This window comes from Mobula hypostoma, chromosome 5 (assembly GCF_963921235.1).
Source record: "Mobula hypostoma chromosome 5, sMobHyp1.1, whole genome shotgun sequence".
In the NCBI taxonomy this organism is placed as follows: domain Eukaryota; kingdom Metazoa; phylum Chordata; class Chondrichthyes; order Myliobatiformes; family Myliobatidae; genus Mobula; species Mobula hypostoma.
Genome location: NC_086101.1, coordinates 120,784,327 through 120,809,122, shown reverse-complemented (window position 1 = coordinate 120,809,122; position 24,796 = coordinate 120,784,327). Strand labels below are relative to the sequence as shown.

General features: G+C 41.9%; 1 protein-coding gene across 1 annotated transcript in view; it reads right to left on the bottom strand.

Moving 5' to 3' along the window:
• The window catches only part of ift74 (intraflagellar transport 74), a 256,862-nt gene that overhangs the window by 219,030 nt on the left and 13,036 nt on the right, over positions 1-24,796 (bottom strand). The window contains exons 4-7 of the mRNA XM_063047634.1: positions 16,968-17,066; positions 16,812-16,872; positions 15,794-15,853; positions 1,118-1,179 (exon numbers count right to left, since the gene is read on the bottom strand). Coding sequence (XP_062903704.1) covers positions 1,118-1,179; positions 15,794-15,853; positions 16,812-16,872; positions 16,968-17,066 — 282 coding nt within the window. The remainder of the gene's footprint in view (positions 1-1,117; positions 1,180-15,793; positions 15,854-16,811; positions 16,873-16,967; positions 17,067-24,796) is intronic.

Here is a 24,796-nt window from a genome sequence, read left to right as displayed (position 1 = left end):
TTGCTGGCACTATGAAATAATTGTGATTGTGATAACCGTTATGCTACCATGTCAACTATAAACTTTGAAGGGGACGACTGGATTTTAACCAGGGACCTCTTGACCTGCAGTGAGCTGTACCCTCACACTTGCCTGATTCAGACTCCATCTGAAAGGTTGCTGGCAGAGGAACCTGGGAAAGAAAGGTTCAAGACCATTGCTAAGTGGTAGTTGCACAAACAAGCGAGGAACCTAAGGCTGAGTGAGATAGAGTGAAACGACTGCATTGAGGGAGTTGTATACCTAGACCTGGTTATGTGTCTGTGAGACGACAAAACAAAGTTGCAATGTTTTGACAAATTAATTTGAACGTTGCAACTAACTCCCACATTCCTGTGGAGTTTGCAAGAGTTAACATAGTGCCCAGGCAAAGATACATTGCAAATAAGAATGCAAATTGCTGCAGCCATTTCCACCCACTGGAGACAAGATAAAAATGAAATGGAAAGATGTGAATACATGCACCAACTAAGGAACAATCGTTTTCCTAACTTCAAAATGACATTGGTTGTCAGCTTGTAGTTTCCACTGACTTTTAACACCTGTACTGTGAATAGTAATTGATCTTGGAAGTAAGGAATTCAAACATAGACAGTTTACCAAACAGCTGATATCCATAATTCCAAATCATTTCTGTATAAAAATGGTATTTCTCTGTCAGTGTGGGACACTGGCCATGCTATTCTCCTTGTGCACCAGTAAAGTAAGCATGATTGAGAAATGAGCATGAGTTTTCCGAGTCCAGTTAATTGGTGACAACATTATCAAACAAAAATAAATATTAAAATTAAACACTCTGCAAAAACTGCATTACAGTAAAACCATTTGAAATTATAAGTAATAATAAAATGATAAACAAACACATTTTAGGGGCGTGCAATTTCCTGATTATCATCTATAACCTACTCTTGTTGTTATTTGCAACATTCCCATGGGCATCCAGTCTGAGATATTCCACACCTTCCCCTTGCAGGACCAGAAACTTCTCCATGTGCATTTCAGTTATGACAAAGGGTATCTGATGTGTAACATTGCTTCATAGGTATTCTGAACAAAATATAGTTATACCACTACTTACTCACGTCGCTCTGTAAAGATTACATCCATGTTCTGGGCTTCTCGATCATTTTGTGCTCTGAGCTAAAACAATAAAATTTCAAAGCAATCAGCTACAGCCTATTAAAATCTCCATTACCGCCACCGTGGCACTTCTACTGCAATTATTTTAAATGGACAATAATAAATTGAAGCAATAACATTCAAAGTATCTTTAGTACTGAGAATATTTGTTTCACTGATATATTAACTTGCTTGTTACTTGATGGGATGGTGAAAGTTTATTTGAAATTTGGATTTTGAGAATATTTCAAAGCATTAATAAAAGTATAGTGACAAGAATTCAAGTTTGAGAGAAAATTTCAAGAAAATTTTTGCAAAGACCTATGTTCCTTTTACAGAATGCTTGAGTTCCAGTGTTCAAGGTGACTGTATCTGTGCGATGCGCATCCATCCAACTACAGATCCTGGCTGAAGCAGAAGCTGAACTTACACAGGAGCTTTCGTGTGATGGTGTTAGCCATAAGAGGAAGTAAAATCTAGAAAACAGCTAACTGCAATGAGTCAAGAACCACGGAAGCAGACAAGCAAAATGTCTCTGTTCTTGCCATGTGGTCAAAGGAATGGAGGCTGCCATGTTGCGAGACTGTTCTTGTGAGCACCATTTTGTGACCTGTTTCATGATCCAAGCAAGTGAAAGTGGCTACAATGAGGTCGCTACCAACAATTGGTAAAGCAGGGGACATTTCCAGATAAACTGGGACTGTTTATTTGGTTAGGCAGAAATAGCAGGCTTATGGCTGACCTGGGCTAAACTGGTTTGAACTAGTTCCACTCAGGCTGAACAAGGAAACTGGCATGAGGCACAAGTCTGGTGGAAGAGCAATAAAATAATGCTTATTATAGCCTTGGAGAAGATCCAATGAGAAGCCGACACAGGCTAGCCAGGTAAGCCTGAACCAACAAAATCAAAACAGTTCGATCTGACAAGAACAAGGATGAGAATGGAGAATATCAGGAGTAGAAGAGATTACGTTGCGATCAAGAGGGAAGCCTAGCCAGTGTAAACTCCTATTCATTTCGGTATTACCTTCTCTATTTCTTGGTACTGTTCAGTGATTGCCAGAGAAACCCAGTGGGTGTACGCACAGATATTTAGTCTTGCATGAATTGCACGCATATTGTTAACCATTAGCTGAATAAAGGTAATTGCCAGTTAATACAGATTCTTTTTGTGCCTAACCAATCATTATTGTTGAAGGTAGTTTCAGTCAATAGTTGTCATACCTAATGTGCAAACAACATGTGACCACATGAAAGGTAGAGAGTGCAGGACTCATCTGAAGCCTCCACCTCATAATTTTGAATACAGTTGGATGAGGTTGACGGTCTTTCATAGGATAGCAGCAGCCAGGTCTGTGGCACAATGACTGGCTCTGATGCATAGCAAGGCTGGGTGAAAATAAAAAGATCTATAGTGATAGGAGACTTGAGAATCCAGGTGGCAGACTAAAGATTCTGTTGCCATGAACTATTGCCATGGAACGACCTTTGCCTTCTTGGTGCCATAGTCAAGGATATCTCAAAACAGTTGCAGAATATTCTCTAGGGGATGGCAAGTGGCCTGAGGTCATAGAGTTGGGGAACTATACCACATGCCCCAACTTGCCATGCCAACTAAGATGTCCCATCCAAGCTAGTCCCATTTGCCGGCATTTGGCCCATAATCTTTAAACTATTCCAACCGATGTATCTCTCCAACTGTCACTTAAGATGTTGTTATTGTATCTGCCTTAACCACTTTCTCTGATAGCTCATTCCACATAGATAACACCCCCTTTAAGTTTATATTAAATCTTTCTCTTCTCACCTTAAATCTATGCCCTCTAGTCCCTTATTCTCCAACCCTGGGGAAAAAACAGAGTACATTCACCCTATCTATGTCCCTCATGATGTTACACAACTCAGTGGAGACACCTTTTGGTCTTCTACACTTTAAAGAGTAAAGTCCTAGCTTTTTCAACCTCTCTCTATAACCAAGGTCCTGGCAGCACCCTTGTGGATCTTTTCCAAACTGAATATGATAGTCCAAGTGCGAACTCACCAGAGTCCTGTACAACCACACTATGACCTCACAACTTCTATATGTAATGTCCTATATTATGAAGGTTAGTATGGCAAAAGCCTTCTTTCAGAATCCTGTCTACCTATAATTCCACTTTTATTGGACCATATACTTGTATTCCAAAGTCCCTCAGTTCTACAACACCCCTCACACTGCCGTTCACTGTGAAGGTCCCATCTGGATTTGATTTCCAAAATACAACATCTTGCACTTATCCAAATTAAACTCCATTTGCCGTTCCTCGGCCCAATTATTCAGCTAGTCAATATCCCCTGTAATTCTTGATGATTTTTAAAATTGTTTAATACTCCACCTATTCTGCTGTCATCTTTAAGCTTACTAACCATGCCTTGAACATTCTTAGCCAAACTGTTGATATAGATAACAAACAACAATGAGCCCAGCCTTGACCACTGAGGAACACCAGTAGTAACGGGCCTCCAGTCCAAGAAACAACCTTCCACCATCACCCGCAACTTTCTACCATCAAGCAAACTGTGTATCAAAGTATCCAGTTCCCCCTGGATTACATGCGATCTAACCTTACAGAGCACCCTACCATATGGAACCTTATGGCCTTAATGAATTCCATATTAACCATATGTAAACTTTGCCTTCATTGAGTTTCATGGTCACCTCATCAAAAAACTCAATCAAGTTGAAGGGGCAGATAGTTTTGATGAAATAGAGAGGCTTCAGAAGGATCTAGACAGATGACGAGAATGGGCAATTAAGTGGCAGATGGAATATAGTGTCATGAGTCCAAGTGGTTAAGGTATTGGACTAGTGACCTGAAGGTCGTGAGTTCGAGTCCCAGCTGAGGCAAGGTGTTGTGTCCTTGAGCAAGGCACTTAATCGCACATTGCTCTGCGACGACACTGGTGCCAAGCTGTATGGGTCCTAATGCCCTTCCCTTGGACAACATTGGTGTCATGGAGAGGGGAGACTTGCAGCATGGGCAACTGCTGGTCTTCCATACAACCTTGCCCAGGCTGGCGCCCTGGAGAGTGAAGACTTTCCAGGCGCAGATCCATGGTCTCGCAAGACTAACGGATGCCTTTATTAGGAATACAGTTTCACGAAGTGTATGGTCATGCACTTTGGTAGAAGACATAAAAGGACAGGCTACTTTCTAAATGGAGAGAAAATTCAAAATCTGAGGTGCAATGAGAATTGGGAGTCCTTGTGCAGGATAGACTAAAGGTTAATTTGCAGATTGAGTTGGTGGTGAGGGAGGCAAATGTAATGTTTACATTTATTTCAAGAGGTCCAGAATATAAAAGCAAGGACGTAATGTTGAGGCTTTATAAAGCACTGGGAGGCCTCACGTAGAGTATTCTGAGCAGCTTTGGGCCCCTTATCTAAGAAAGGATGTGTTGACATTGGAAAAGATTCCAAGGAGGTTCACGAAAATGATTCCTGGATTGAACTGTTTGTCATATGAAGAGCATTTGATGGCTCTGCACCTGTATTCACTGGAATGCCTTGGCCTCCACAGCTGTCTGTGGCAACAAATTTCGCAGATTCACCCTTTTGGCTAAAGGAATTCCTCCTCAGCTCTGTTCTAAATGGACATCCCTCTATCCTGAGGCTGTATTGTCTGATCTTAGAGCCTTTAGGGAACCCTGCAAAAGGACTCCCAAGTCCCTTTGCACCTCTGATTTTTGAATTTTCTCCTCGTTAGAAAATAGTATGTTTTTATTTCTTCTACCAAAAAGCATGACTATGTACTTCCCTACACTGCTGAATATCTCTCTCCCATTTCTTTGCTCATTCTCCCAATCTGTCAAAGTCCATCTGCAGACTACCAGCTCCCTCAACACTACCTGCCACAACACCTATCTTCGTATTAAACACAAATTTGGCCACAAAGGCATCAATTCCATCATCCAAATCATTGATACATAAAGTGAAAAGAAGTGGTCCCAACATCAACCCCTGTGGAACACCCGCAGCCAATCAGAAAAGGCTCCATTTATTCTCACGGCGCACCCAGCACATCTTTAAGAAAAAAGCCCAAATAAACAAGCTAATTAATTAGGTGCCACCCAGAAGCCAGTCTTCATTAGAGGAACTGAGGTGGAGAGGGTCAATAACTTCAAATTCTTCAGCATGAAGGATCGACATTTCTCTCTCTGAAAAGTGTCAGAGGATCTGTCCTGGGACCAGCACGTAACTGTCATTACAAAGAAAGCACGGCAGCGCCTATATTTTATTAGAGGTTTGTGTAGATTCAACATGTCATCTCGATCCTGACAGCCCTGTCTTTTCAGCCTGTCTGGGCTGGCGTTTAAATTGACCAAACAATGGAACAGCTAAAGGCTCCAGCACCCTGGAAAGAGAAGTGAACATCGCATAGAGCAAGTGAAATCGGCAATTGCCTCTGATCTGGGCCGACATTTACATGCCGGCGGCACCTAATTAATTAGCTTGTTTATTTCGGTTTTTTTCTTAAAGATGTGCTGTGTGCGCTCCGGCTACCACTGCACCCCTGGGTACAGGTGACTTATCTACCTTCAGACCTGTCAATTTCCTGAACCACTTTCTCCTTAGCAATAGCAACCTGCCCTCTGACACTCTCAAATTTGCTGCTGTTGTATACTGCTAGTGTCTTCCACAGTGAAAACTGACACAAAACACTTAGTAAGTTCATCCACCATTTCTTTATCCTCCATTACTTCCTCTCCAGCATCATTTTCCAGCAGTCAGATATCCACTCTCATCTCTTTTACTCTTTATATATTTGAAAAAAAAACTCTTGGAAAAATCTTTTATATTATTGGCTAGCTTAGCTTCATATTTAATCTTATCTCACCTTATGGCTTTTTTACGCAAACAACAGGAATTCTGCAGATGCTGGAAATTCAAGCAACACACATCAAAGTTGCTGGTGAACGCAGCAGGCCAAGCAGCATCTATAGGAAGGGGCGCAGTCGACGTTTCAGGCCGAGACCCTTCGTCAGGACTAACTGAAGGAAGAATGAGTAAGGGATTTGAAAGCTGGAGATCTCCCCCTCCCCCTCCAGCTTTCAAATCCCTTACTCACTCTTCCTTCAGTTAGTCCTGACGAAGGGTCTCGGCCTGAAACGTCGACTGCGCCTCTTCCTATAGATGCTGCTTGGCCTGCTGTGTTCACCAGCAACTTTGATGTGTTATGGCTTTTTTAGTTGCCTTCTGTTGTTTTTTTAAAAACTTCCCAGTCCTCAAACTTCCCACTATTTTTTGCTATATTACATGCACACTCAGTTCCTTTTATGCTACCTTTGACTTCCCTGTCAGCCACCGTTGCCTCATTCTCCCCTTACTTATCGTGTGCCTTGCAAATTGCTCCCAGAAACATTGCTGCTCTGCCGTCATCCCTGCTAGTGTCCCCTTCTAATCAACTTTGGCTTGCTCCTCTCTTATGCTTCTGTAATTCTTTTCACTCCACTATAATACTGATACATCTGACTTTATCTTCTCCGTCTTAAACTGCAGGATGAATTATATCATATTGTGATCACTGCCTCTTAAGGGTTGTTTTACCTTAAACTTCGTAATCAAATCTGATTTACAACTCAATATCTAATCCAGAATTGCCCTTCCCTTAGTGGGCTCAACTACAAGCCATGCTCAAAATCGTTTTTGTAGGCATGCTACAAATTACCTCTCTTGGGATCCAGCACAAACATGATTTTCCCAATCTGCTTGTATACTGTAATTCTCCACCACTATCATAGCATTGTTCTTTTTACATGCCTTTTCTATCTCCTTTTGTTACTTGTACCCCACATCCTTACTACTATTTGGAAGCCTATATAATAACTTCCATCAGACTCTTTATACCTTCGCAGTTTATTAGTTATACCCACAAGGATGCTACATCTTCTAATCCTATGTCACCTCTTTATAAGGATTTGATTTCATTTTTTACCTACAGAGCGACCCCATCCCTCGACCTACCTGCCTGTCCTTTCAATACAATGTATATTCTTGGATGTTAAGCTCCCAACTATGATTTTCTTTCAACCACAACTCAGTGATCCCCACAATGTCTTAACATCCCCAATCTCTAACCGTGCATTCAAATATAACATCTTCAGTCCTGTATTCATCACCCTTTTCGATCTTGCCCTCAAGTAACACTTCAATTCATCCCATGAACTGCAATTTTGCCCTATTAACTGCCCATCCATCCTCACAGTCTCAATACACATGGCATCTACCTGTACATCAATTTCCCCATTTTCTGTCCTATCACTCCAGTTCCCATCCCCCTACCAAATTAGTTTAAACTCTCCTCAGCAGCTGAAGCAAACCTGCCCAAAAGGATACTGGTCCCACTTGGGTTCAGATGTAACCCATCCCTATTGCACAGGTCATACCCTCCCCAGTAGAGATCCCAATGATCCAGAAATTTGAACCCTGCTCTCTTGCATCAAATCTCAGCCACAAATTCATCTGTCAAGTTATCCTTTTCGTAGTCACAATGGCATGTGGCACAGGCAGCAATCCAGAGATTACCACCCTGGAGGTCCTGATTGTCAGCTTTCTACCTAACTGCCTATACTCTCTCTACAGGACCTCCTCTCTTTTCTTACCTATGTCTTTACTGCCAATATGTACCATGACTTCTTGCTACTTGCCCTTCCATTTTAGAATGCTGTGGACCTGATCCGAGACATACCTGACCCTGGCACCTTGAAGGCAAAATACTTTCTTTTTCATATTCACAGAATCTCCTATCTGCTCCTCTATGAAACTACTATCATTACTGAACTCCTCCTCTCCCTCCTTCATTTCTGAGCCACATTTAAACAAACTATGTATGCAGCTATATGGATGACAAGAATTTAGGTAGATAGGGACCAACTACTGGGTTAGCACAGACACGTATGGACTGAAGGGTCTTTTTCCTGTACAATATGACAATGTCAGGCATAAGCAGTAGGGATCAAGTAAATCCACTGGGTTAAGGGTAAAAGGTGAAATGTCTAAGGGGAACATGACAGGAAATGTCTTCACTCAGAGGATAGTGAGTGTGGAACGAGCTGCCAGCATAAATGCTGAATGTGAATTCAATTTCAACATTTAAGAGAAATTTGGATAGGTACATGAATGGGGAGGTATGGAGGGCCGTGGTCTGGGGGCAGGTCAATGGGACTAGACAATTAAATGGGTAAATGGACTGGTTGGATCGAAAGGCCTGTTTCTGTGTGTCGTTTTCTATGACTCTAAGGACGTCATAGGTTACAATGAGATATTGATAGGATGCAGTGTTATGCTGGCATATGGAGTTTGATATGGAAAAGTGAGAAGTAATTCACTTTGGAAGATCGAATTTAAAAGCAGATTACAGGGATGATAGCAGGATTCATAGCAGTGTGGATGTACAAAGGGATCTTGGGTCCACATCTATAGCTTCCTTGAAGTTGCCACACAAGTTGATTGGGTTGTTAGAAGGTGTATGGTGTGTTGGTCTTCATTAGTCAGGGATTTGAATTCAAGAGCCTGATTAGGCAACAGTTAGAATATTGTGTTCAGTTCTTGTCGCCTCTTTATGGGAAGGGTGAGGAAGTGTTAAAGAAGGCACAGAGGAGACTCACCAGAACGCTGCCTGAACTAAATAACATGTCTTATTAGGATACATTGAGCTAGCTACGGCTTTTCTCTCTGGAGTGAAGGACAATGAGAGATGACTTGACAGATGTGTACATAGATCAATGGATATCTAGAGAGTTACTCCCAGGGAGAAAATGGCTAATTTTAAGGTGATTGGAGGAAAGTGTACTGGGGAAGTCAGAGATTAGTATTTTATACAAATTACTATGTGTACTATCAGGGGTGGTAGTAGAAGCACAAACTGTACATTACGGATGACAGAAAAATAAAGGACTATGTACAGTGCCTTGTAAAAGCATTTAGCCTCCAACCGTTTGTTCACATAAATGAATGTTACAACCAGGGAGTTTGATCAAATTAACTGAGAATTTTTATTTTTAAATCACATGCTTTTTCCCCTTCCCCAACAGTACTGCGCCCAAAAATTGGAAAAGCATGAAAAATAAAAAAAATCAGGAACTGAAATGTCAGTAGTTCAAAAGTATCTATTCCCCCTTTGCTCAATACTTAGTTGAACCACTTCTTGCAGCTATTACAGCTAGTAGTCTTTTTGGATAAGTCTCTATTAGCTTTGCACAACATGATGGCAGCAAGATTTGCCCAACCCTCCTTGCAAAATTGCTAAAGCTGTGCCAAGTTAGTTGGGGAGCAGTGGTGGATAACAGTCTTGATGTCTTGCCAGAGATGTTTGTCAGGTTAAGGTTAGGACTCTGACTGGATCACTCAAAGACATCAATTTTCTTCATCTGAAACCACGCCATGGTTGCTCTGGCTGTGTGCTTTGGTTGCTGTCCTGCTGAAAGACAAATTTCCTCCCCAGTTTAAGCTTTCTGGCAAAGGCTAGCTGGTTTTTATCCAGGATTTCTCTGTATTTCTCTGTATTTAGCAACATTCATTTCCCCATCATTCATGACAATATTTCCAGTCCCTGCTGTTGAAAATCATCCCGAGAGCATGATGCTATCTCACCATACTTTACAGTAGGGATTAATATTAAGCTGTGGTTTAATTTTTTTTCACTTTTTCATGATGGACTGCACTGAGCTTTGAGATGTTCTTGCATCCTTCTTCAAATTTGTGCTTCTCTATTATCATCTCCCTGACTTGAATGTTCTTTTGTCTTCATTTTGGTCTGGTCTGTTGAGAATCTACTATACTGTTGGAGTTTATAGAGAGAGGAGGTACTTATTCTTACGAATTCACGGAAAAAAGATGATCCTCCAATTTTCTACATTAACAAATTGGGTGATTTGGTACGGTAATACTGTATACAGTATTGCACCCGAGGAAAGTTAGCAGAGTAAATACAAAGGGGACGAATACATTTTCAGCCTCATAATTTTTAAACTTTTTAGTAAATTGTTCACAGGTTTTGGAATTTTTCTTTCGATTTGATATGATGCACAATGTTTTGCAGGTTAGCTCAAAAAACCCTACTTCGATATATTTTAAATTTAGAAAATGAGACAGTAACATGTGAAAACATTTGTGGGGGCTGAATACTTTTTCAAGGCACCGTAGGGGATTACAGGTAGGGGATTACACCGTAGGGGATTACAGGTGCCCCCCGCTTTTCGAACGTTCGCTTTACGAAACCTCACTGTTACAAAAGACCTACATTAGTTACCTGTTTTCGCTAACAGAAGGTGTTTTCACTGTTACGATAAAAGGCAGCCAAGCTCCTCCCCCGGAACGGCATTCTCGCCGGCATTGCTTAAACACGTGCCTACGAGCAGCCGTTAGCAAGATGAGTTCTAAGGTATCGGAAAAGCCTAAAAGAGCTCGTAAGGGTGTTACACTTAGCGTAAAACTAGACATAATTAAGCATTTCGATCGTGGTGAGCGAAGTAAGGACAAAGTGAGTTTGGCTTGTGGAAGTTGACAAAGATGGTGTTGAAGAGGTTTTGGCACCCCATGACCGAGAGCTGATAGATGAAGAGCTGATGCAATTGGAAGAGGAAAGGATAACAATCGAAACCGAATGCAGTAGCGAACGCACTGAAAGTGAAGTCGTCCAGGAACTGAACGTGAAGCAACTGCATGAGATTTTCGCTGCAATGATAAAGTACGACTTTAATTTTGAAAGGGTACGTCGGTTTAGGGCATATTTGCAAGATGGTTTGAGTCCTCGCAAAGAACTGTATGATAGAAAAACGGGCAAGGCTAAGCAAGCCTTCCACATCAGCCACAGCAGACGACGACCCTCGACCTTCGACAGCGAGGCAGGCAGACATAGAAGAAGGTGACCTGCCTGCCCTGATGGAAACAGACAACGAGATGACACCCCAGTGTCCCACCACCCCAACCCCCGGGCCGCAGACAGATACCGATCCGCGAAGAATGCAGCGGTAGCCGGGACACACCCAGCACATCTTTAAGAAAAAAAGCCGAAATTAACAAGCTAATTAATTAGGTGCCGCGAAATAAACAAGCTAATTAATTAGGTACTGCTGTACCCCTGCATGCTTCGTGGATCGGTATCAGTTTACTGCTCAGAGGGTGGGAGCCACTGCACCACCCCAACTTCCGACGACTCAGCCTAACACACCATCATCAGTGTGCTCGGTGCTGTCTTCCTGATTCCCATAAGTGATACTACACTGTACATACATTATTTCTACTTTATATAGGCTGTGCATTTTTATGTGTTATTTGGTATGATTTGGCAGCTTCATAGCTGAAAGGTTACTGGAGAGAGTATTTCTGCCGAGAGCGCTTGCACCGTGTTTCTGCTGACAGCGCTTGCGTGAGATTTTCGCTATGGAGAACAGTGCAGGCAATGATTGTAGAGGAGTATTTCTACTTTATATAGGCTGTGTATTTATCATATCATTCCTGCTTTTACTATATGTTACTGTTATTTTAGGTTTTATGTGTTATTTGGCGTGATTTGGTAGGTTATTTTTGGGTCTGCGTAAACTCACAAATTTTAACCATATAAATAAATGGTTAAATGGTAATTTCTTCTTCGCTTTACGACATTCTGGCTTACGAACCATTTCATAGGAACGCTCTACCTTTGGATGGCGGGGGAAACCTGTATATGTATCTTTAAGTAGGTTAAAAGGGCGACACAGCATCATGGCACAAAGGGTCTGTACTGTTCCATGTTCTATATAGAACAGTTATAGATCTGGGCAGGAAAGTGGCAAATGGAGTTTAATCTGGGCAAGTGTAAACTGTGAGAATTTGAGAGCCTCAAATAGAAGGAGAAATTACACAGTTAATGGTTTACTCCTTAATAGCATTGAAGTATAGAGGGAGCTTGAGTCCACGTCTTTAGTTCACTGAAAGTAAATATGGACAAGGATAGGGTGGTAAAAAAGATATACAGGTTTCCCCCACCATCCGAAGGTAGAGCGTTCCTATGAAATGGTTAGTAAGCCGGAATGTCGTAAAGTGAAGAAGCAATTACCATTTATTTATATGGGAAAAATTTGTGCGCGTTCGCAGACCCAAAAAATAACCTACCAAATCATACCAAATAACACATAAAACCTAAAATAACAGTACCATATAGTAAAAGCAGGAATGATATGATAAATACACAGCCTGTATAAAGTAGAAATACTTTTCTACAATCATTGCCGCACTGTTCTCGGTAGCAAAAATCTCGCGGAAGCGCTCTCAGCAGAAACACTTTCTCCAGTAACCTGTAAGCAATGAAGCTGCCAAATCATACCAAATAACACATAAAAATATACAGCCTATATAAAGTAGAAATAATGTATGTACAGTGTAGTATCACTTACTGGAATTAGGAAGTCAGCACCGAGCACACTGATGATGGTGTGTTAGGCTGAGTCGTCGGAGGTTGGGGTGGTGCAGTGGTCCCCAACTCCCTGGCAGTGAACCGATACCGATCCGCAAAGAATGCAGTGGTACAGCGGTGGCCAGACCGCACCCAGCACATCTTTAAGAAAAAAGCCGAAATAAACAAGCTAATTAATTACATGCCAGGCGGCACCTAATTAACTAGCATGTTTATTTCGGCTTTTTTCTCAAAGATGTGTTTGGTACGCCCCAGCTACCGCAGCATTCTCCACGAATCGGTATCTGTCCGCGCCTGGGGGTTGGGGTGGTGGGACACTGGGATGTCATCTCATCGTCGTCTGTTTCCATCAGGGCAGCCAGGTCATCTTCTTCTATGTCTGCCTGCCTCGATGTCGAAGGTCGAGGTTCATCATCTGCTGTGGCTGATGTGGAAGGCTTGAAAAACGACAGTATGCTTGACTGCTAGCCCCGCACATTTTTCTATCATCTCATGTAGTTGCTTCACGTTCAGTTCCTGGACGACGTCATTTTTGGTCCGTTCGCTACTGTATTCGGTTTCAATCGTTATCCTTTCCTCTTCCAATTGTTTCAGCTCTTCATCTATCAGTTCTTGGTCATGGGATGCCAAAACCTCTTCAACATCATCTTCATCAACTTCCACAAGCTAAACTCACTTTGTCCTTACTTCGTTCACCATGATCGAAACACTTAATTATGTCTAGTTTTACGCTAAGTGTAACACCTTTCCGAGCTCTTTTAGGCTTTTCCGATACCTTAGAACTCATCTTGCTAACGGCTGCTCACAGACACGTATTTAAGCAATGCCGGCTAGAATGCAGTTCCGAATCCGGGGGAGGAACTTGACTGCTCGGGGCGCCCGGCGCACTGCCTTTTATCGCGCGCTGCTTTTTTCGCGTGTTGCCTTTTTCATAACAGTGAAAACACCTTATGTTAGCAAAAACAGGGAACTAATGTAGGTCTTTCGTAACAGCGAGGTTTTGTAAAGCGAATGTTCGAAAAGCGAGGGACACCTGTATAGGATGCCTGCCTTCATTTGTAGGACTGTTGAATAGAAGAATAAGGAATTCATGCTGCTGCTACGTAAAACTTCAGTCAGACAGCACTTGAAATACTACATGCAATTCTGGTTACTCAATTACAGGAAGGATTTGGAGATTGGGTAAAGGTGTAGAAGAGATTTGCCAGGATGCTGCCCAGATTAGAGAGTCTAAGCAATAAAGGTTGGACGAACTTGGGTTGTTCTCCTCAGAGCCTGAGGGGAGATCTGGTGGAAGTTTCTAAAATTATGAGTGGCATAGATATAGTAGACAATGAGAATTTTTCCCTAGGATTGAAATCACAAATGCTTTTAAGGTTAAGTGGGGAAATTTTAAAGTGATGTGATGGGCAAGTATTTATACTCAGAATGGTCAATGCCTGGAATGGGCCCCACAGGTAATAATGACAGCAGTTTGGTGGAATTTAGGAGGCTTTTTGATAGAACCATTAACATGAAGGGAATGGAAGGATAGGGATGATACAAGAGAAGAGGACATTTAGTGTATAAATAGGCACTAAGACTAGCACAACATCATAGGCCAAATGGCATGTCCAGTGCTATATTATTCTATAGCATATGCTAATGGAACTGAAATGTCAATAGGACCATGAAAAATCCTTGGAAAATAAGAATAAAGAGAATCCCAGGGAATTCTATACACACATCAAGAATATGAGGATAACTAGGGACAGAGTAGGACCACTCAAAGTTATCCTAAATGAATATATTGTGTTCAGTATTCACCAAGAATATAGAGGATACTGAGATCTCTGTAGAGCATGTACATATGCTAATGCATTATAAGATTAGGAATGAGGTGGCGTTATCTCTCATGAAGAATAACTCAGGCATCACAGTAGCGTAGCGACTAGCAGGATGCTACTACAGTTTGGGGCTTTGGAGTACACAGTTCACCATTGGCATCTTCTGTAAGAAACTTCGTATGTTCTTCCTGTAAGCACGTGAATTTCCTCTGGGCACTCCAGTTTCCTTCCACAGTCCAAAGATATAACGGTTAGTAGGTTAATTGGTCATCGTCAATTGTCATACGATTAGGCTAGTGTTAAACAGGTGGTTGTTGGGCTTGTGGCTCATTGGGCCAGAAGAGACTGTTCCGTGCTGTATGTCTAAATAAATAAGATCATAAGACCATAAGATATAGGAGCAGAAATAGGCTATTCAGCCCATTCAGTCTGCCCTGCCATTCAATCATGGGCTGATCCAATTCTTCCAGCTTACTAGCTCTTCCTTCAGTTAGTCCTGACGAAGGGTCTCGGCCTGAAATGTCGACTGTACCTCTTCCTATAGATGCTGCCTGGCCTGCTGCGTTCACCAGCAACTTTGATGTGTGTTGCTTGAATTTCCAGCACCTGCAGAATTCCTCGTGTTTGCGTTTTTAACTTCACCTGCAAGTCTGTTGGGGTAATCTACCATATCAAGTACTCCCAGTATGGCCTCCTCTACATTGGTGAGACCCAACATACATTGGGGGACCATCTTCAGTTTGTCTGCAACAAGCATGATTTCCTGGTGGCCAACCATTTTAATTCCACTGCCCATCCTATTCTGACATGTCAATACATGCCTCCTCTACTGCCACGATGATGACACTCTCAAGTTGGAGGAGCAACACTTCATATTCCATCTGGGTAGTCTCCAACCTGATGGCATGAATCAATTTCTCTAACTTCTGGTAACTTCTCTTTCTCCCCCTTCTCCCTTTTTCCATCTCCCACCCTGTCTTCCCTCTTACCCCTTCTCTTCTCCTTACCTGCCTGTAGCCTGCTTCTGGTAACCCTCCTCCTTCCCCTTCTCCCATGGATCACTATCCTCTTCAATCAGATTCCTTCTTCTTCAGCCTTTTTCCACCTATCACCTCCCAGCGTTTCACTTTATCCCCTTCCACCTCCCAGCTACCTAACTTGCATTGCTTCACCTCTCCCCCTACCCCCCGCAACCTTCTTATTCTGGTTTCTTCCCCCTTCCTGTTCAGTACTGATGAATTCTTGACCTGAAACGTCGACTCTTTATTCCTTTCCATAAATGCTGCCTTATCTACTGAGTCCTTCCTGCATCTTGTGTGTGTGTGTATTATTTTAAAAAGATGGTCTTTTTATGCCGGAAATTAAATTACTTACCATGTTATAGTCATTCATAACTTCTTCCATATCAGTATTGGTATTCAGTTTATCCACAAGCTAAAGCATAAGCACAAAACATAGACAGAAGATGTCAGGAAAGAATAAACTTACATTTTCATGGTGTCTTTACCACTGAAGTCAATTTCAAAACACTTTAACACCATAAAAATCATAAACAGAAATTTATAAGATAAGCAGCAAATTAGTGCATACAGAGTTCCTATAAAGAGCTGTAATGATAATCAGATCATCTGTTGCTTACTAATATTGGTAAAATGATAAATATTAGACTTTGGAAGGATTCCCTCCAAATGGGATTTTTCAGTCACTTGACAAGTCAAACAAACCTCTCAGCATAATTGAAAATTTGGTTTATTATTGTCACCTACACCAGAGAACAGCAAAGAACATGCCTTGCATACCTTCCCTTTTGATCAATTCATTACAACAGTGCAAGGTCATTCAAGATAAAACAATAATAGACTGCAGTGCAGATAATGTGCAAGGTCACAATGATGTAGTTTGTGAGAGCAATAGATTGGCTTATTGTACTAGGGAACTGCTCTGCAGTATTATAACAGTGAGACAGAAGCTACTCTTGAGCCTGGTGATACTTGCTTTCAGGCTTTTTTATCTTCTGTGGGCTGAGAGGGGGAGAAAGGAGAATGGCCTGGGTACCTGCTTTTGCAAGAAGTGTAGAGATTCCATGGGGGCAAGTTTCAGGGATTTACTGAGAGTGTCCACAACTCTCAATATCCTTAACTTTGCAGTACTTGCTTGCTACTATCGCATCATGTCAGCCTAGATTCATTTCAGGTTCAGAGCTTTAACCCAAGACCCTTTATCTCAAAGGCAAGAGTGTTGTTAAAGAGCAGAAGCTAAAATTACATAATTATTGTCATGGAAACATGAAAAATCATCTGCTTGCTACATTTTATACAACACACTTAAAATAACTTCAACAGTTTAGATATAACAGATCACTATGAATTTCTCAACAAGTTTATCCACTCACCATATTGTAATCTGCCAACTGGCCTTGTAAATCTTTAATTTCTATAGCCAATGCTTCAGCTCTGTTGAAAATATGAAAGTAGTAAAAACAACTCAAAATCCACACCTACTTATTTAATATCTACTATTCGTACGCAGGCAGAAATTAAATTCTCACCTCTTTTCATATGACAGATAGACAGAATTTTCTTGGTTAAATGTATCGATTTCCTTTTGTAACTTGCTAACTTCTGTTGTAAGTTCACTGATTTTGGCTCTGTCCAAAAATATCACAAGTTATTCCATTCTGAAAAATTACACACCATGTTACTTTAGAAACATCTATATGTATAAATGGCTGGTGCAGATTTGGGTGTGCGTATGTGCAGTGCCATAAGTAAATAGAAAATCATATTTATCTATAGCTAACTGGGCAGTAAGTAAAGCATGGCATTTGGGTAGAAAACATACAGTATATTGTTGTAAAAGGTTACATTAAATCAACTGTAATAGTTATAACCCATGACTCTGAAGCTGCTGGAATGTAAGGAAGTATGAACTGTAGATTCAGTTTCTGTAAAGTGACCAAGCTCCAAGAATGCTTTGTGAAGGCAACAAGATTTCAAGCTGAACTGAAAGAATTGGTGACGGCAGTTGCTAACATGCTTAAATTTGTTGTGACAATCAAAGGACAGAGCAATCTCACAGATCCATACATGCAATGACAGAGAACTTCAGGAATCATGGTGCCATGGCAGTTTCACGGTTAGCTCGACGCTATTACAGGTGGAGGCATTCCAGAGTTCCGAGTTCAATTCCAGCTTTGGCTGTAAGGACTCTGTGGAATGTGTGGGTTTTCCCCAGGTCCTCTGGTTTCCTTCCACAGCACAAAGATATACTGCATAGGCTAACTGGTCTTTGTAAATTGACCAATAATTAAGTTAGGGTTAATCAAGTTTGTCAGGGGTTGCTGGGGCGGTATGGCTCAAAAGGCCAGAAGGGCCAATTCCTCATTTTATCACTAAATAAATAAATAAAACTTCATGAACCGTTGAAGAATCTCAACAGTTGCAAACACCATCATATAATTGATAAAATCCCCAGAAAATGTAGCAGAGCCACAACCATATGAGGCTACTGTAAATCAATGCTTGGTGTATTGTTCTACATAAGTATAATGAATGACTAGATGAGCAAGTGGGAACTGTACATAGATTTGATACTGAGCAAAAAGAGACAGACTCAGAAAAGATTGTCCCTAAGGAAGACACTGTCAAACTGGAAAGGGTGCAGAACAGATTTACGAGGGTCCAGCCTGGACAAGTTCAAAGCTCTAAGTAAATCTATTGTCAGAGTACATATATACATTTCTGAATATACAATTCTGAAATTCACTTTCTTGCAGGCTTACACAGTAAATCTAAGGAACACAATATAATCAATGAAAGGCCACACCCAACAGAATGGACAAACAACTAATGTGCAAAAGACAACAAAAAGAGAAAAATAATAACAAAAATAAGTAATAAATATTGAGAACATGAGATGAAGAGTCCTTGAAAGAGAGTTCATGGGTTTTGAAAACTGTTCAATTACGTGACGAGTGACATTGTATCAAGTTATTCCCTCCGGTTCAAGAGCCTGATGGTTGAGTAGGTCCTGAGGTTCCTATACTTTTTTCCTGATGGCAGCAGCAAGAAGAGAGCATGGCCCGGGTGGTGGGGGTCCATGATGATGGATGCTGCTTTACTGCAACAGTGCACGTGTGGATGTGCTCAATATGGGGAGGGCTTCACGCATGATAGACTGGGCCTATCCACTACTTTTTATAGGATTTTCTGTTCAAGAGCATCGGTATTTCTATAATAGCCTGTGATTACAACCAGTCAATATACTTTCCAGTACATATCTATAGGTTTGTCAAAGTTTTAGATGTCATGCCAAATCTTTGCAAACATCTAACGAAGTAGAGGCAATGCCGCGCTTTTTTTTAATTGCACTTACATGCTGAGCCAAGGACAGATCTCCTGAAATGATACCACCAAAGAATTTAAAGTTGCTGACCCTCTCCACCTCTCCCCGAAGGAGAACTAGTTCATGGACCTCCAAATTTCTCCTTCTAAAGTCAATAATCGGCTTGTCGGTCTTGCTGGGAGTGAGTGAGAGATTGCGGGCCTGAGTTATAAGGATAGCTTGGATCATACATCTTGGCGTGCAGGAGAATGAGAAGTGGCCTCATAAAAGTTTATAAAATCATGAGGGGTATAGATAAGGTGGACAGTTATAGTCTTAGCCCCAGGGTTGGGGAGTCCAAAACTAGACAGCACATATATAAACAACAGAAAATCTGCAAATGCTAGAAATCCAAGCAATAGACACAAAATGCTGGAGGAACTCAGCAGGCCAGGCAGCATCTATGGAAAGGAGTACAGTCAACGTTTCAGGCTAAGACCCGTCAACTGTACTTTTTCCACAGTTGCTGTGTGACCTGCTGGGGATGGGCAAGATTTAAAAGAGATCTGAGTGTCCTGTGGGGGTCATGGTTTATTCTGCCCATTGAAAATTGCTTTGTCGCGATTGGTTAGTTTAGAAACTACAGGTTCTTTTCCTCGTGGTTAGTACCTCAGGTCCATTTTCAAATGTCCCAGGTATAAAATAACACGTAGAAGGGGCTTGCTCTATCTTCCTTTAAGGCAAGCAGTGCACATAACCGTTGGGAAGGTATGTTCTGTGCGCACCTTTAACTAAGTATGTTTGTTGAATGTATGTATATTGAATATTCGGCTATGTAGTTTCTGTAACTTGGGGAACATGAATATGTGGTTGAATTTTTATTGTCTGTAAATAAATGATTAATATACTTATTCGCAGTCAGTGTTTTCTGTCTCACTCACCTAACCAGTGAACATGATTCAACGTTACACTTTGACGCAGCAAGCAGGATCTGGCTTTTTGAGCAGCAATGCATTTCTTTAAAAGGTTATTTAAAGGAGTGGACACTCTGTATGAGAGATGCAGAGTCCCAGGGTGGACAGATAATTGGGAGGGCTTTAGAAGTTTTGCTAACCTACTGATGGGCTATGGGATGCTGGTAGATTGGCCAGACCAGTTAGATTCCACTGGGGTTGAAATGGGACACCACATTGTTTCCATACTTAAATCATTAGGTTTTCTCAGGAGAAAGGATACCTGGCTGGATGCTTTCTGGCTGTTTAAAGTGATTGTAATATCTCAGTCAGCTCTGTGTTATTCTGAGAGAGTCACTAAATTGCAAGGTTAGAGGATAAGAAAATAAAGATAGCTTGTCAGTTACTGAAGTTACAACACTTAGTGGCTGTGTGCTGAGCAGGTTGGCAGCCCAACCCTGTTAAGGTACAAGCCATGATGAGGCGGGGCGATGATTCTACTGCGGGGCTGGAGGATGAGGATGTCTGGCTGGATGATGAAAATGAGGGAGAGGGAGTAAAGTGGAACCCTCGGTTTAATCCTCGAGATGATGGCACTCTCCCTTGCATGTCCGAAACAGTACAGAGCAGGCCAGTGATCACTCATTCCCACACCCGCTGTGGGGTCATTGGCCAGTGGTTTCTTCCTCTCAGGATGTGGAGGAGGAGGATCAGGAATATGTGGGGGATGCAACAATGGGCATCTTCGAAACAACAGAGATCAGGGAATTCAATCCTAAGGAATTAAGCGAGTTTAGGGGTTAGGTACAGACAAAATTCCGGGGTGTCTCTGGCTGCATGGTTATTGAGAATACAGGATGAGAGAGGTACCGGAGTGAGTCTATCTAACAGAGAGATGGGTGCTTTAAGGAGCTTATCATCCCACCATGTGATCAATAACGCCTTGAGAATGCTGTTTGCTTCCCCCGAGCATAATGCATCACTATGGCATTGAGTAACAGCAGCGGTTAAACTGAATCAGATTTAATGGAAAGGAAAAGTACGTCGCATCCGGAGTTTCTCCGGTTAGCGGACGATTTCCCTCCATGCCTCTCTGACGTAGTGGGGAACCACGTACGAGGCAAGTTACAGCAGTGGTTTGCCATTGCCCTCTGCCGGGTGCGTTTCCAAAGAGATCACCAGCTTGTAACCTAGTACGGATGGAAGGCGTGCAGGGGAGCCAGCTGGATTCAAACTCAGGACCTTTCGTCCCGAAGTCCGGCACTGATGCCACTACGCCAGGTCATAACCAGCATATGTCTTGAAATTTGTCAACTTTATGGCAGCAGTACAATGAAATACATGATAAATAAATATAAAGAAAAAAACTGAGCTACATTAAATATATAAATGTCTGTTAAATAGTTAAGTTAAAATAAGTAGTGCAAAATAACAGAAATCAAAAAGTGAGGTAGTGTTCTTGGGTTCACTGTGCATTTAGAAATCGGATGGCAGAGGGAAAGAAGCTATTTCTGAATCACCCAGTGTGTACAGAATAGAATTTAAAACCCCCCAAGTGGAATGAAGTACAGTAGAGGAGGGAATTAAAGTTCTACACTCGCGTGCTCCTATCATAGAATTATACTGCGTTAGTGGTAGCCCAGCAGAGGAAAATGAATTAACTTCTGGAATGATAGGATATGTGGTTATGTCAGAGGCTTTTCAAACAAAAGGGATATTGCTGTCTTTAATAGCACCAGCTGATGGTCATCCTATAAGTACAGTGATTCAACTATTACAAGATTTAGAGTATGTACAAGAGGGTGAGCGTAGCCAGGGCAGAAGTTGGATAAGCAGACAGGGAGTGGGGGATCCCGCAAGTCCCGCAAAGAAATGTTTTTAGTGTTGCTTAAAGCTGGTTTCCCGGAAAAGGTAAACGGGATTTCTACCCCCCCCCCCCGGCCGCCCTCTGTGCAATGTGGTGCAATGAGACACAACAGCTCACAGAAGTTATATAAGGGAACACTTTGCATCCAGTGATCATAATGTCATTAGTTTCAAGGTAATTATGAAAAAAGGATGGATCTGTTCCACAGGTTGAAATTCTAAACTTGATGGTATCAGAAAGGATCTGGCAGGTGTGGATCGGGACAGGTTAATTTCTGGCAAAGGTGCATTTGGTAAGTGGGAGGCCTTCAAAAGTGAAATTTGGAGAGTACAAACCTTGTATGTTCCTGTCATAACGAAAGGCAAGGATAACAAGTTTCGGGAACTTTGGTTTTCGAGAGATATTAGGGCCCTGGTTAAGAAAAAGAAGGAGGTGCACAACAGCCACAGGCAGGCAGGAACAAATGAGGTGCTTGAGTAGTATAAGAAATGCAAGGTAACACCTGAGAAGGAAATCAATAGGCCTTAAGGAAGGCAACACACACAAAATGCTGGCGGAACTCAGCAGTCCAGACAGCATTTATGGAAAAGAGTACAGATGAAGTTTCAGGCCAAGACCCTTCTTGTTTGTGAATGGGCTTAAAGAAGGCATGAGATTGCTCTATCAGATAAGGCAAAGGAAATCCCAAGGACTTCTACAGATATACTAAGAGCAAAAGAATTGCCAAGGACAAAATCAGTCCTCTGGAAGATTATAGTGGTAATCTATGCAGGGAGCCAAAAGAGGTGGGGAGATTTTAGATTTTTTTTGCAGCTGTATTTACTGGGGAGACACAGAGGCTATAGAAGTGAGGCAAAGCAGCACCGGGGTCATGGATCCTCTACAGATTACAGAGGAGAATGTATTTGCTGTCTTGATACTTATTAGGGTGGCCAAATCCCCAGGACCTGACAAGCTGTTCACTTGGACCCTGGGGAAGGTTAATGCAGAAATTTCAGGAGCCCTAGCAGAGATATTTAAAACATCCTTAGCCACAGGTGAAAAGCCAGTTAATGTTGTTCCATTGTTTAAGGAAGGCTCTAACAATAAGCCATGAAACTATAGGCCGGTGAGTCTTGCATCAGTAGTGGGAAAGTTATTGGAGGGTATTCTAAGGGATTGCATAAATAAGTACTCGGACGGACAGGGACTGATTAGGGATTGTCAACATGGGTTTGTGCATGGTAAGCCATGCTTAACCAATCTTATAAACTTTTTGGAGGAATTTCAACGAAAGTTGATGAAGGCATGGCAATGAATATTGTCCATATAGACTTTAGCAAGGCTTTTGACAAGGTCCTGCATGGGAGGTTGGGCAAGATGGTTCACTTGTTTGGCATTCAAGATGAAATAGACACTGGCTTTGCAGTATAAACCAGAGTGGTAGTAGATAGTTGCCTCTGTGACTATCTACTACCACTGTGACTCGTGGTGTGCCGCAGGGATCAGTGTTGGTTCTATTGTTGTTTGACATCTGTAATCAATGATGTGGATAATAATATGGCAAAATGAATCAGCAAACTTGTGCATGACACCAAAACTGGGAGTATAGTGCACAGCAAGGAAGATTATCAAAGCTAGACTGGGTCGTATCCACCATTTTTTGTAGGATTTTCCATCCAAGGGCATTGCTGTAATGCAGCCAGTCAATATACTCTCCTATACACATCAATAGAAGTTTGTCAAATTTTAGATGTCATGCCAAATTTTTGTAAAGTCCGAAGAAAGTAGAGGCACTGCCATGCTCTCTTTGCAATTGCACTTACGTGCTGGGCCCAGGGCAGGTACTTCAAAATAATAACACTGAGGAATTTGAAAGTTGCTGACCCTCTCCACCTCTGATCCTTTGATGACGAATGGCTCATGGACCTCTGGATTCCTCCTCCTGAAGTCAGTAATCAGTTCCGCGGTCTTGCTGGTATTGAGTAAGAGGTTGTTGTTGTGGTAGCACTCATCCTGATTTTCAATCTCCCTCCTATATGCTGATTCATCACCACACTTGATTCAGCCTAAGACAATGGTATCATCAGCAAACTTGAATATGGCATTGGAGCAATTCCTAGTCACGCAGTCTTAAGTGTAAAATAGTAGACCAGGGGGCTAAGCACACAGCCTTGCGGTGCATCTGTGCTGATCGAGATTGTGGAGGAGATGCTGTTGAGTCTGAACTGACTGCGGTCTGTCTGCAAGTGAGCAAATTGAGGATCCATTTGCATGGGGAGGTACTGAGGCCAAGCTCTTGAAGCTTATTGATTAGCTTTGAAGGAAGATGGTATTGAATACAGAACTGTAGTCGATAATGAACATCCTGATGTATGGATCTTTGCTGTCCAGATATTACGGGGTTAAGTGAAGAACCAATGAGATGGTATCTACTGCAGAGATGTTGCACTGGTAGGCAAATTGGAGTGGATCCAAGACACTTCTCAGGCACCAGTTCAATAGCTCAACAGTTCCATTTAACATCAGAAAAATGTATACAATATACAACATGAAATTGATATGTTTCAACACCAACATCTCAAAACGCTTCATCACTGTGGATGTAAGTGCCACTGGATGATATTCAATGAGGCCAGTTACCATGTTCTTCTTAAACACCTGGATAAGTGAAGTCTGCTTAAAGCAGGTGGGTACCTCAGACTGCTGAAGCGTGAGGTTAAAGATCTCAGTGAGCACTCCAGCCAGTTGATCAGCACAGGTCTTTAGTACTTGGCTAGATACCCTGTCTGGGCCATATGCTTTCCATGGGTTCATTCTCTTGAAGGCTGCACACATGTCAGCCTTAGACATAAATCACAGGATCATCGGGGGCTGCAGGAGCACACGATGGTTCCTTCATGTTTGACAAAGCAAGCATAGAAGGTATTCAGCTCATTGGGAAGTGAAGCCCTGTTGTTGCCTATGTTGTTTGATTTTAATTTATAAAAGGTGTTAGTATTCAAGCCCTACCATAACTGTTGAGCATCCTTCGTTGATTCCGGTTTAATCCAGAGTTGCCACTTCACCCATGAGATGGCTTTCCAGAGATTATACTTGGACCTCTTGTAACTTTCCCAGTAACCACACTTGAATGCCTCTGAATTGGCCCTCGGCAAATTGTGGATCACATAGTTCATCCTGGGCTTCTGGTTGGGGAAGACTGAATGAATTTGTGGAGACACACTCATCTACAATTATTTTTATTAAGTTCGA